Source organism: Microchirus variegatus (genome assembly GCF_963457635.1).
Source record: "Microchirus variegatus genome assembly, chromosome: 2".
NCBI lineage: Eukaryota > Metazoa > Chordata > Actinopteri > Pleuronectiformes > Soleidae > Microchirus > Microchirus variegatus.
Genome location: NC_139803.1, coordinates 10,237,787 through 10,251,266, shown reverse-complemented (window position 1 = coordinate 10,251,266; position 13,480 = coordinate 10,237,787). Strand labels below are relative to the sequence as shown.

Genomic DNA, 13,480 nt, shown 5'->3' with positions numbered 1-13,480 from the left:
CAACAGCAACATCATATTAAGCCTCGCTAACGACGTCGTCAGTGATCATGGTTTGAATTCTGAATATGAATTATTGCCATTAAACCATAGATTCAGAGTCCTGTCATTGAGCATCAATCCATCCTTGTACTTCCCCAAACAAGGGGAAGTACAGTTAGAGACTAAATAAAAGAATAAAAGTATTATCTCATCAACCTATTATGATAGCTAATGAATGGCTAACGTCATTATACGTATCCTCTTCTGTTTGCACCAGGGAAGCCTGTGATCACGGGTCTGAGCAAACGCCGCGCCGTCGACGGCAAACACAAAGTTCTGACCTGCGAGGCTGAGGGAGTTCCAGAGCCCAGCTTCCAATGGAGCATCAACGTCACGCACGTAAGTGAATTTCTGTGATTACAAGCACACATTTTAAGCTGAAAAGACTCACAATGGGTTGAGACGTTTTTGGGTGTTTTTTTGGGTTAGGCTCAGAGAGTTTTCCGACAGATACACGCTCTCATCACTTTGGCCCTCTCTGACAGAGAGGCCAAATAATCCCTGGTATCTGTTCATCTTTAAAAGCTTTAATTAGAACATGACCGTCATTGTTCAGGTACTTCGTGCCTGGACTGCATTCAGTATAAGCGCAGCAGTACAGTTTCTTTTCAATGATACTGAGGGGTTTTTTTTGTTGTTGCATTTTTCGCTGTTTTGCTCTTGATATCTTTGTTCCTGCTCGACTCGACGGATTCTCTGAATCTGATTCAAGGTCATGTATATAAATAAATATTTGAGACGGTTAAGGTTCAGGTAAGGGAAATGCATTCATAACCACAGAGGAGAGGAGTGGAGTGTGTGTGTGTGAAGACAGCAGTGATGTGTTGGGTCTTGTGGAGGAGAAAGTGGCTGCTGCAGCACAGTGTGCTGTGATTAAAGTGTTCTTTGAGGATCATGTCAGGAACTTGCTAAGTTCCTGCAATTAAAGTAAAGAGAGGCTTTCACTCATTTGTTTACCCATCTCAGTGCTGCACAGACGCTGTGCTGCACGTACAGGGAACGATTGTTTCTTCTTCTTCTTCTTCTCTGCTCGACTTAATTACTCCGTTAAAGGAAATACGTGCAGCAACAGGCTCATAATTCCCAGTTAGAATAATTGGAAGCTTTAGCAGTAAAGGCTCCATGTAGTCGCATACTGTCCTTTCAGATAATCCCAACATTTTTTTGAGCCTGTATTTAGCCAGGTTAGTTCCACTGAGATCAAGGATCTCTTTTTTTACAAGGGAGACTTTTGTCACGATAGCAGCAAAGTCAGAGATTAACATTAAAACTTGCTCTTAAAAAAGCAACCTGGACTCCAAAGTCTTCAGAGCTCGTTACGAGGTTTTGAAGTTGAAGATCAGTCTGAATGAGTATCGACGTCGTCCCACTTTAGTTCAATATTTAGCAACAAGAATCCAAAGAATTAAGAACGAAGAGCATTTTAAAATGTTTCTCTTCTATGAAAGGAGATCAAACACAGTGTTCTACAAAGGCACTGGGATTTATTTAGAAAGAATACACCATGGAAATGACTCTTTATAAAAATAGAGAGTCTCTTGCTGCTTCTCAATTGCCATTAGGGGGCGACACCACTGCTTTGAAAGTAAGCACATAAACATTTTATGGTGCCAGTCACGAGTTTGAGGTCTTCTCCAGTGCGACACGATGTCTTTTTCTGTAAATTATTGCCCCGTTCAGAGTCAAATAGACGACAAAGCACAGAGTGTGCAGAAGCCATGGACACTGTGTGCTCGATAGGTGACGGGTGTCATTCAATGGGTTTCCAGGTTGCAGATGTAAGTGGATGTGAAGTGGTATGTGCTCTTTTTGATATGATCGCTTACTTCTGGTGTCGGATAAAAATACTAAACCTGAAGCTTCAAGTCCGAATGCTTTCATGCACAGTTAAGTTGAGCTACTACGCCATTTAATTGTCCCAGTATACAAGCAGGCAGCAGGGATTGATTTATTGAATGAAGGGTGCTTCTGCCTCCTCCACACAACAAGTGGTGAGACGTCCCCTTTCAGCTTATTAGAATGAGGCGTTTTCCATTTGACCTGTTACATCACAAACCAAAGCTGCAGCTGGCAGCTCGTTGGTTGCACGTCCAACTCCACTCACCGTCTGTCTCCCATTCGTTAACTTTTAATATTAAATTCTCTTAAGTTGACAGAGCGTGAATTGCTCCTTGTCACTTCAAATATGCGTCAGCCATGTTTTCCTGCCTGTTAACTTGTTCTGTTTTTTTTTTCAAGTCAAAGCCTGTTTGAGTCCATTTTTATGTTGAATAAACATTTAAAGGTGCCATATGTAAGAATGTGGCCGAAAACGTTTACAACATTCAAATTCAAAATACTAAGGTCTTTTAGGTTTCGTTTTCTGACGTAACTGGCAACCCGTGGTTGCTCGGCAGCAGAGACTCTACTGACTGCAATGATTGGTAGACGGCGGTAGGTGGCGCCACATGCCAAAACATGATTTCAAAACATAAACCTGATTTGCAGTCTGCAAAAAAAAAAATTTAATGCAAATATTTTGGCTGTACTGTTGTTGTTGGAGAGTTCAGTTTGTTATATGAACATTATTCCTGAGTCTCTGCGACATATTAGGAGGATTTTATGGCCAGTTGCTTTAAATTTATTACATAATTCACCTTTAACTTCCTACCACATTATCCGAGTGTGATTTAATACACTTTCAGTCACACTGATGTGTTATTATTTATTTTAAAAGTCTGGTTTTGGTCGAGCGGGTTGCCATTTGGGGAAACATGTTCCCTAAAAGCCTGTTTTCAATTAGCCAGCCTCTCATTCAGCGTCGGTGTAGAACATGTTTCCCTCTAATAAAAACTGATTGCGTAATAATTAGCGAGAGCTTCTCTGTGTACTCACATAATGCTGTTAAAAAAACTCAATTTCTCTGTTGAATGCAGCTTGGTTGGGAGATATTCTGTGTTTACTTGTGCATTCACAAGCTTTTCTTTTTTTCTTTTTTCCCCTCCCGTCAGACACTCGCAGCACATCGGCAGGGTTCAGCTCTCCGCGCCTGATGTTGACATTTTTGCAGTATTTTCCTCCCCATTATGTTTCTTTCTAGCATCCCGGCGCTCGCCCATGCACTAGAATCAAAAACACCGATAATGTGTGCACCGCTAAAGAGGGCCGCTGTGTGCATGATGTTTCTTTCAAATGTCTCTCTCTGAAAGTCTTTTTGTCGCTGTGCCTGCAGGAGGACACCTCCTACATCAACGGCAAGGCCACCCACAAAATCACAGTGGTGCCAAAGTTGAACCTGACTGTGAGCTGCAGTGTCAGCAACAAGCTGGGCTATGATGTCATGACCATCAATGTCTCCTCTGGTAAGTCGAAGCTTTATTTTCTTAATTGTGGGGAAATGAAAGAGGTGCAATATTGAACGTGTCGCGTGTAATATAATAACTGATCAGAATAACAGAAAACGACGCCTTTTCACTTCACTGTGCTCTGTTGTTTAATTATTATGGACGACACTGAGAGACGAGTATATTGTGCACCAGCCTCTTTCTCCGAGGAACGCTGACCATCTGCACGTCAGTTTATTCTGCAGCTCCACAAACAAGTCGTGGCGTTGTGATGATTGCGGCTGGTTTGCGACTCCACAGCTGCAGCTTAATTACCGGAGCCTCACTCTCTCTCTCTCTCCCGCTCTCTCTTTAATAATGACTATTCATGTACCACTTCAATTCTGATGCCAGAGCCAGAGACATTTCATTAAACATCTAAAGGAGTAAAAAAAAAAAAAAAAACAACAACTCCGGAGCGCTTCCTGCAATTAAGGGCAATCCAGGTTAATTTTGTGCGAGTCATTCTTTATATTCAAAGATGAGATAAAAGGTAAAGCTCTGGAGTCTATAATTTGTTTTCCAAACGGGGGTTTTATGGTATTTGCTGAATTTCTCTTCACATCTGGATAGAAATCGGTAAATAAAAGTTGCCCGGGAAGAAGAAGAAGAAGGAGAATTGGGCTAATAAGACAAAATGTCTTTTAGCAACTAATTGCAGAGAGTAGCTTTAATTGAGTGAATATGAGCCGAGAAGAAGGACATGTTCCCGACTAATAAGAGAATGTAGTTTCAGTGAGGAGGCGTGACATTTAAGACAAACAAACAGAGGAAAACAAATTACTTGGAAGGCATTAATATGTCACATATTGTTTCCTTTCTGGTTATGAATGACAACTTTTAGATCACAGTTTGCAGCTTTATTTAAGACTGAGTTGATCCATAATATAAAACATTTCGGCAGTAAAAATCAGTCGTGATTTGACTTCTTTTTTCTGGCATCATGGCAGCAGTGTTTTATTTTATTTTATTTTATTTGAAAGCTCCGACAGAACGGTTAGAGCAAAAGTTTTATGCACATGGAGTAAAGTAAGTTCCCGATTGTAGAGGTTTACAGGGAATGCAGTGCTGTTTGTTTCCTCCATTCGCTGGAATATATTGGCATTATAACAATTAGACGACACAATAATAGACTTCTGTAATTAAAGCACTCTGTGAAATGCGGCGCCGGCTGCATACCGGTGAGTTCGGGGCTTTGATTTTGTTCTTCAATGGTTTATCAGGATAAAAACATGTCAATGAGAGATCAATATGAAGTGGCACTATATAATACTTTCATGCATTTAGGATGGAACGACTATAAAAGCACATCCTTACCCTTCTTAAGAAAGCTGCTTTTATATCTAATGAGTGAGTCGAGGGTTCGATGACCTCGATGATTGAGAACCTTCACACACACACGACATGTTTGCACTTTAATTTGACATGCACTCAAACACAGAAGTAGGCCACTGTGGTGCACGCTGCGTGATCGGCTGTCAAGAGTTTTCATTCTTTTTGAAGTACTGTGAGCACAAACATGTAAACCTATAATTAACAGCAGTCATTTGTTGAAATCAACCTGCTGCTGCAGAACGTCGACCCCGAATTTCTTACACCAGGTCCCACCCCAGAGACCGGAACAGAGAAACACAACAAAAGCAGCGTATAATGAAAGAGCAGCAGCGCTGTCCAAGGCTAAAACACCGGCATCCTTTCATTTCATGCAAACATACGTGCTGTGCCATTTCTGTTTATGCTCATTCTTTATTTATGTCTCTGTTATTTTGTCTCCCCTTCACCTACACTAATTCCCGTTTTTCTGTCTCACAGTTAAAGAGCCATTCTGGCATGATGTTCTAACAGCATAGTAAATTGTTGCTTTCAGACTTGTTTTCTGCTGTCTTTCAGTGGAGAAACCCCCCCCCCCCATCATCTAATGTCATGTGATGCTGCACCTGGCAGAATCAGTGCACAGTTTTTAGTTTGACACATACATTTTATTTCTTTGGCTTCATTTTTCTTTTGTTTGGCTTTATTTCAGTTCTAATTAATTTATGTTTGATTTCAGTTTTTATGGAGGAGAAGGAAGAGAAGGGTAAGTTTTTGTTTTCCTTTGCCTTTATCCTTTTATTTTTCTCAACTTTCTTTGTTCATGTCATCCATTAATCTGAATATACTCACTCGGTAAACACTCATCACTTCACATAATGACTCGCTTCAAATGCAGACAGTTCGGTGTCTGATCATTCACTTTCATCCAGGCTTTTACATCTAGATTAGGACCACATTAGAGCGCTTGATTGTTTTCAAAGAACTTGAGATGGTTTTGATAAAGGATGAAAACACACCAGTCATATATAACCCTGTCCATGTGTCGCTGAAGTGGAAGCAATTAAACTACATATTGGTTTTATTCAGAGCTGAAATTAACATCCCTGCAGACTGATACAACCACAAGTGTTCCGCTATCCCTTCAGGTGTGAACACATCCAGATATGCTAATGCCTCATCAGATCCAATCATTCAAACCACGGTGGGAGGTGATCACTGATCACGACCTAATTAAAATCTAATTTTAATGGAGGCACGGCATGCTCAACTCTTCTTTAACTTTTTTCCTCTCTCACCAACACACAAGCAAATATAGTGACAATGAACACATCACGACATCTAAACTAGTTCAAAACTATTAAAAAAATAATAACTCGGACTTCACGCAGTCATGATAGACATTTGTGTCCAACGCAAGAGTGCAGCAGTTCTCTGACCTCACTCTTAAAGTTTCAGGTCATCACAGTTTTTCCAACATGGCTGACTACTTGGTGGGCGGAGCTAATGGGAGTAAATTAGAAATTTGTTTGGAATCGTAAGAGCAAAAAGTTTACCAAGTTTGGTTAAAATCGGAGCAACTATGTGCAACTTAGACACGATGGACAAAATCTAAAATTTAGATATGATCCGACTTTTGTCTGACCTTGATCCGACTTCTGGGGTTGCTATAGAGCCCTGGGGCTACGAATGTCTTTGTGCCTTATGCCATATGTCGCGTTTTCCACCGTCCCAACCTCTTTGCCAAATTTCAAGAGTTTTTATGCACGTTAACCCGCTCAAAAAGGGGCGCAACGTCAGACAACATGCTCGGGCCCTAATAATTTGGTCCTTTGAAACAGAAATGGTGTTTCGCAAAGCCCTGTGTGGTCTGTTGCATCCAGAGCTGTCTAAACAATGTTATAATGAACAATAAGGGACGATAAATACTCGCTGTGTGATCATATTTACAGAGGTAGCCACAGAGGAAATAATATCCTCTCAAATCTGATAACTCGATGAAGGCAGGAGGCAGGACAGGATCCCCCAAAGTGAACCAAATCATTTTAAACCACGGTGCGGACAAAAGAAAAATCATATTCTCAATTATGCACAAAAAAAAATATATACACGTAAACAAGCTGGGCAACAGAAAGAACAAGAATAATGTTTGGAAAGGAATGAGATGGGGAAAGACATTAGCTTGTGATAGGGGTAGTGCACCAGAGGAGGCATCTTATTTATTCATTGGTAGTCTACAGTGAAGGCTAAATGGCTTTTGGAGGCCAAAGGTGGAAACACACGGTGCATGAAAAAGGAGAGCAGGAGAAGTAGACATTTGAGCTAATGTAAAAAAAAAGAAAAAAGAAAAACGTATCGTATATAAACAACGCTCTATAAAAGCTGTCTGCAGAATTTACCCCACAGGTCTTAAAAAGCCTGATGACACAAAACCCCATGTAGCCACCACTGCTGCTGCTGATGATGATGATGTGTGTCGCCTGTTGCATATCATTCACACAGCGGGGTCGTGTAGATTCCCCTGCTCAGTGCTACCATTAGATGCTGAGGAAGCGTTTGACAGATTAGACTGGGATTATCTCCGGGGCCACTTTGGACAAATTTGGACTCGGCGCGGCACAATTCACCAGTATAATCAAAAACTCATGGGGCAAATCCTTCAACAACGGCCGGTGCGGGCAGCCTGTGCTCCCCTACGTGACACTATGTAGAGTCAGCAACGCGGGTATGGAGAGGGGGAAATACAGGGGTTTTGATGTTATTTCAGCCCGTTCTTTAGGCGTAAATCTGCTGCAGCAAACCCTAATTGGGAGCAGCCGAAAGAAGAAAGAACACTGTGTGTATAATTATATAGTGTGGCAGGCTGAAAAAGGAGAGAAAAGTGATTTGATCAAAGAGTATAATGTCAGAATGGGAGTTGCACGACCCTAAAAAGATAAAGCTCCTGAAACAATACAAGATTTGATGTTACACACTGCAGTGCTGTTTTAACACAGACAGTTTAATCTTTTACAACCTGTGGATCAGAGAAACTCCCTCCCCCACTTTTCTCTCCTCACACCACCGGTGTGGTGACAGCGACAGTGACCCAGGTCACTCACAGCACAGTAGGGAGCGGCACCCAAGATAAACAGCAGCCTCAAATCCACCTTTAAATGCAAAAATCTATTTTTTTTTCAAAACTCACTGAGCTAACCCATAATCAGGTCTGACTTCTGTGCTATGTTTTATGCACCCAAGCGATGCATTTTTATGGCCCAGAACTTTTTACGGCCTTTTCCCCATCATCAAAAAAAGTCAAAAGAAAATGAAAGGCAAAAGATCAGTGTGTGCTTAAACACATTTTTTTCCCCCCGTTGTTTGATCACCCGGCTCCATGGGCGCATGTGTGATCACATCTGATCTGTAATGATGAACATGAGCTCAAATAATCAGAGTTTAGTCAACTATAATGACTTTAGGAAAGCGATTTTATAGAAAATATGAGGAAACTATCGGACTGAAACAAATGCATGAGGAGAATAATGACGTCATTTTTAAGCACACGCACAATAAATCAATAAATAGATCAAGACGGCTGCAACATCCCATAGTGGTAAACTAATTTCATAACACATAAAGAGGGATCTAAAGCAAAAAATGGCAACATATTCAGCTTGACATTCTCACTCCAGAAGCTCACCACTTTCCTGATAAACTGGTTCATTGTTATCACAACTACCACAAACTATCAGCATAGCATTCGCTCTCTGTAGTGTACCCCAAGCTAAAATAGTAGCTACCAGACACCCAGCAATAATGGATATAATGGATTCCTAATGACTAAATAAATACGTTTGAAGCTTTTATCATGATTAAAACAAGATTTCTGATCATTTTAGCTTCTTATATCAATATTTTTAAACGTTTGAAGACATTTTATGGACCAAACAATTACTTATTATTATATATTACTGATTAATCTTGAAAATATCAACAGATTATGAAAATAAGTGTAGGTTATTTATAAAAAATATTTTAAAAATAGAGCAAAATAGATGATGCTCAACGGAGCTTTCTGTTCACAGGCGCTTCAGAGGACTCGGACGACCAGGCCAAGCTCATCGTGGGCGTCGTGGTCGGGCTCCTCATAGCTGCGGCAGTCGTGGGACTCATCTACTGGTTCTACATGAAGAATTCAAGGTATAGCGATGCACTAGTGGTGCACATTTGCATTTTATGTTTCAGTCTCGACTGACTGTGTTGCTGATGCTGATGCTGCTGCTGCTGCTGCCAGCATTAAAAACAGGGCAGAATCTCATCCCTGGACAATGAGTTGAGAATAAGAACGAGCAGGTGGGTGGTCAAGGGTTACAGCCGCCGCACTTCTGATAATATTCAACATTCACTCCTGTCTGCATGAAAATGTCGACACATGCCGAAGCAGCAAGTTGGATGAACTCTCAAGGCAAAGAGGTTTCCAGAGGGAGATGGAGCACAAGTCCAATGAGAGTGTGTGAGTGTGCAGCCTGTGGCCTGCTGTGGGGGCTCCTGACTGAGCTTCCTGGAGGAGGGCAAGAAAGTCACTCTGCAGCAGAATTAAATCCAACTCAATTCTGTATTCACTACAGACAAGGCAGCTGGAAGACTGGCGAGAAGGAGGTGGGAACATCTGAGGAGAGCAAGAAACTAGAGGAGAACAATCACACCGCTTAAAGAGTGCCCCGGCTGCACTATGTGGGACCAAAGAGGTAAGAAGTGTTCACATTTACACACAAAAGGCTGAGCTGATCGCAGAAATGCCCCTGGGCTGAACTTTAATAATGCGTCATAGCGTTTTATTTAAACTTTAACAGGGAAGTCACATTGACGTTAAAATCTCTTTTATAAGCGAGGCCTTATTGTCTTGGTTTATGTGCTCGTGTAACGAACGAAATTCCACCATCAGCCTCTGCTGCACTTTTGAGTTGTGCAAGACAAGGGTGTCCTCTAGGGCCGGACGACACATCGCAGTGCTCAGTGCTGTAAATATGCATCATGTCGGTGAATGTGCCAAAAGAATTGGAAGTAACCAAGCCGCCATTCCTGCGGCGGTTTAAGTGTCGTTGTACAATTTCCTGTGATATGCAACCATACAAACATAAATTAAGTGCATATCAATACACTTGTTAGTCATAGTCATATCAGTGTATGACACAGAATTGTACTCATACAGTGGCAGATGTCGATGTCTCGTTTTTTCTGCGATTTTTGGCTATTGTCACAAACGGTGTCCGGACTATTTGGCGTAGAGCCATCAATTGATGACTAAATTAATCGTCATCTATTTTGATAATCGATTAATCAGTTTTTTCACGATTAAATCAAGATTTCTGATCGTTTTAGCATCTTCATTCTCACTCCAGAAGCTCCAACATCTCACCACTTTCCTGATAATCTAAACATAACTGGTTTATTGTTACCACAGCTGCTTTACTCGAAACACAATCAAAAACTATCAGCATAGCATTAGCTCTCTGTAGTGTAGCCCAAGCTAAAATAGTAGCAACCAGCCATCCAGCAATAATGGATCTAATGGATTCCTTATTACTAAATAAATAGGTTTGAGGCATTTATCATGATTAAAACAAGATTTCTGACCGTTTTAGGTTCTTATATCAACATTTTTAACCGATAACTCGATTAATTGTGAAAATAATCGACAGATTATAAAAATAATCGTTAGATACAAATCAGTCACAGTATTTGTCAGAAGGGTGTTACTTTTATTAAAAGGAGCACCCTGATACTAAGGAAAACGAGAGATAATAAAGTGCCTTTGAGATTGTGTTTTATGTGTGGGTGTTAAAATATGTGTGTTTTTTTTTTTTTAATCTGTGTGTTTCTCTGGGGGGAGGAAGCAGTTGGAAGCAGTCTCGCGACATCAAACTACAGACTCCCAGTTGGCTGCTGATGTGCTTCATCCGGCTCCACATACGCAGCAACGGTCCGAGTCGTTCTTTTTTTTTTTTCCACCGACGTCCTGCTCAGAGCCTGCTGTCCCACCTCGCTGTTTGAAGTCCGCGTCGAGGCTGCCTCGTGTTACTGTGTCATTTTGTTTCCTCCGTGTTCCTGGTGAATGCTCTCCCCCCCTCTTTTGTTGAAAACTATTCTGTGAGGCTGTGTGGTGGGTTTTTGGTTTTGCCACTTAAGTTTCCCCCCCCTCCCTCCCTTCCTCTTCCTCTTCCTCTTCAAAGAATGTAAATTGTACACTTTTTAAAGGCCTGTATAACAAAAATCAGAAAAATGTGTGTGCCCTGGCTGAGCATGCCAATGTTTATTTTTAGTTTTCTCCTTTTAATTCTTTGTGCGCTGTGTGTGGTAAAAAAAAAAAGCCTATGGCTGTGCTGAGAGGAGACGACACTTCACTGCTGTACAGTATATCCCCCCCCCCCCCCCCGAAGAAATGGTCCATTAACTTTTCAGAAAATAACCTCAAACATCTCCACCTCCTGACTTATGGTCACTGGGTTTTAAACACTGGAAACTGGATATTTAACTCACAGATCCCACAACAACAAGGAGTTACAGTCATAATAGTAAATAAGGGAGTGGATGTAAACGGTGATCCAAAAGAAACAAAATCATGAGTGTGAAAGCAAATTGGACACCAGCCAGTGGAGCATTGTGACACACCCAGCCGCTAATTAGTTGTTTTTTTTGTATTTTAATTTACTGACAGTAGTTTTCCCCTCTTCAGCTCTTTTCACTCTCTGTTGGGTCTCAAGAGGGAGTTTTAATTCAGCCATGTTGTGAATAATTTTTATCTGAAAAGGCAAAATGTAAGAAAAAAAAAAGGCAATAAGTCATCAGAAAAGTACAGCTTCTGCTCTGCCTTATCTTTCTTTTTTTATATTATTATTATTATTATTATTATTATTATTATTATTTTGTTAGTTCATGCTGTGATTTTGTTTAACACACTACATCGTCGTCTTCACCTGTGTTCCGTGTGCCATCATGTCCAGGCTGACACCTCTTATTTTTTCACATTGTTGTTGTTTTGAAAGAGCTTTACTGATGCCAGGTCTGAATGTTCTGTTGTATTTGTTTTCTCTTTTGTGTTTTCTTTTTTGGTGTATTTATATTCTGCATGTAACCTAACCAGAATGGTTGTGCTGCAGCGTGCACAATGATTTTTTAGTTTTTCTTAGTTTTTTCCTAAGCCTCCGTGAAAGGCATCAAGTTTTTTGCTAAAGACACTGCGGTGTAGTCGGAGAGCGGTGTGAGCGCGCGCGCGAACGTGCACGTGCACAGTATCTCGGCTCATTCTCTGCTGTAATGTCGTCGTTACCAGGTCATTTTGTTTAGCTCAGTGGCGCGAAGGATAACCCAAACTGAAGACAGAGCAACAGGCAGATGAGACGAGGTGCATAAAAGATGGTCGGCTCCCTGGGTTTACGTCGATCTGCTGTGGTTCATTGTACAAAGCGACATCCCGGTGACCAAAGAAACAGTTGACAATATCAAGAATCTCGTTAAAAAAGAGTTTGTTTAGTTGATACATTTAGGCATTAAAGCTTAGTGCAAATTCTCCATATTCAACTATTTATATTCTGTTGAGAACACGAGTGGATTAGTTATAATCTGGTGAAAAACCTTGAGTGAACACATGGGACATACCATTCACTTAGACTTTTTTGGAAATACTACACTACCGTTCAAAAGTTTGGGGTCACCTATACAATTTTTTTTGTGTTTTCCATTAAAACTCACACTTTTATTCATGAAAGGAGTTGCAAAATGAATAGAAAATATAGTCAAGACTGTTTTCAGCTGTGCGAACATCATTGCACAAGGGTTTTCTAATCAATCAGCAAACACAATGTACCATTAGAACACTGGAAATGGGCCTCTATACACATATACTATGTACATATTCCATTAAAAACCATACGTTTACAGCTAGAATAGTCGTTTACCACATTAACAATGTATAGAGTGTATTTCTGATTCATTTAATGTTATATTCATTGAAAAAGAAAGTGCTTTTCCTTCAAAAATAAGGACATTTCTAAGTGAGCCCAAACTTTTGAACGGTAGTTAAAGTAGAACCAATGTAGCACACGTCCACGCCCCCAGCATTTGAATGGGAGATTGTTGCAAAACTCAATGACATGAAAAGCAGTGGGTCAACATTTTTATGCATCAAGTCAATCTTTTTTTGTTCCCCCCCCCCCTCCGCCCCTCCACTTCATTGCCTTTTGTTTCTCAAACGATCAGGTCAGCAGTGAAACCAAAGAGGGTAAGATGAGAAGGCCATAGCAGTGTTGTAAATACACACTTTTGTTTTTTGTACTGTTGTTGACAATAAAGTGTACATTTTGAGAAAAAAACTAAATGTGTTACATCCAAGTTTTTGCCAATAAATAGCCTTTATAACTGAACATGGTTGTCATGACAATGGCTCCAGCTCCTTGCTGGGGGTGGAGCAGAAATAGACATCTTCTTGGACGTTTTTATAATGATTTTCAAACTGATTGCACAGCTGTGACAGAAAACAACACCATATGCATTTATGCTGTTCCACGATAAGCCCTTTTGCGTTCACTACGTTGTTAACGTCGGCCGCCGAGATGAGTTTTTCATGGAGGAATGATGACTCGATTTACGGCACAAATGAACTGTGATATTTCATATCGAAAAACAATGGAGTAAATAGTGTGTGTTTTTCATATAGGGCTGCACATTATCACGGCACCTACCAACTTCTTGCTACTGCTGCACACAGGAACCGCCAAAGTTTGTGT

At 40.7% G+C, this 13,480-nt stretch overlaps 1 protein-coding gene across 1 annotated transcript in view; it reads left to right on the top strand.

The window, feature by feature from the left end:
- The window catches only part of alcama (activated leukocyte cell adhesion molecule a), an 86,103-nt gene extending 73,066 nt beyond the window's left edge, over positions 1-13,037 (top strand). The window contains exons 11-16 of the mRNA XM_083910462.1: positions 257-378; positions 3,251-3,380; positions 5,452-5,478; positions 8,780-8,894; positions 9,323-9,442; positions 10,592-13,037. Coding sequence (XP_083766588.1) covers positions 257-378; positions 3,251-3,380; positions 5,452-5,478; positions 8,780-8,894; positions 9,323-9,407 — 479 coding nt within the window. The 3' untranslated portion in view covers positions 9,408-9,442; positions 10,592-13,037. The remainder of the gene's footprint in view (positions 1-256; positions 379-3,250; positions 3,381-5,451; positions 5,479-8,779; positions 8,895-9,322; positions 9,443-10,591) is intronic.
- Positions 13,038-13,480: the final 443 nt, after the last annotated feature.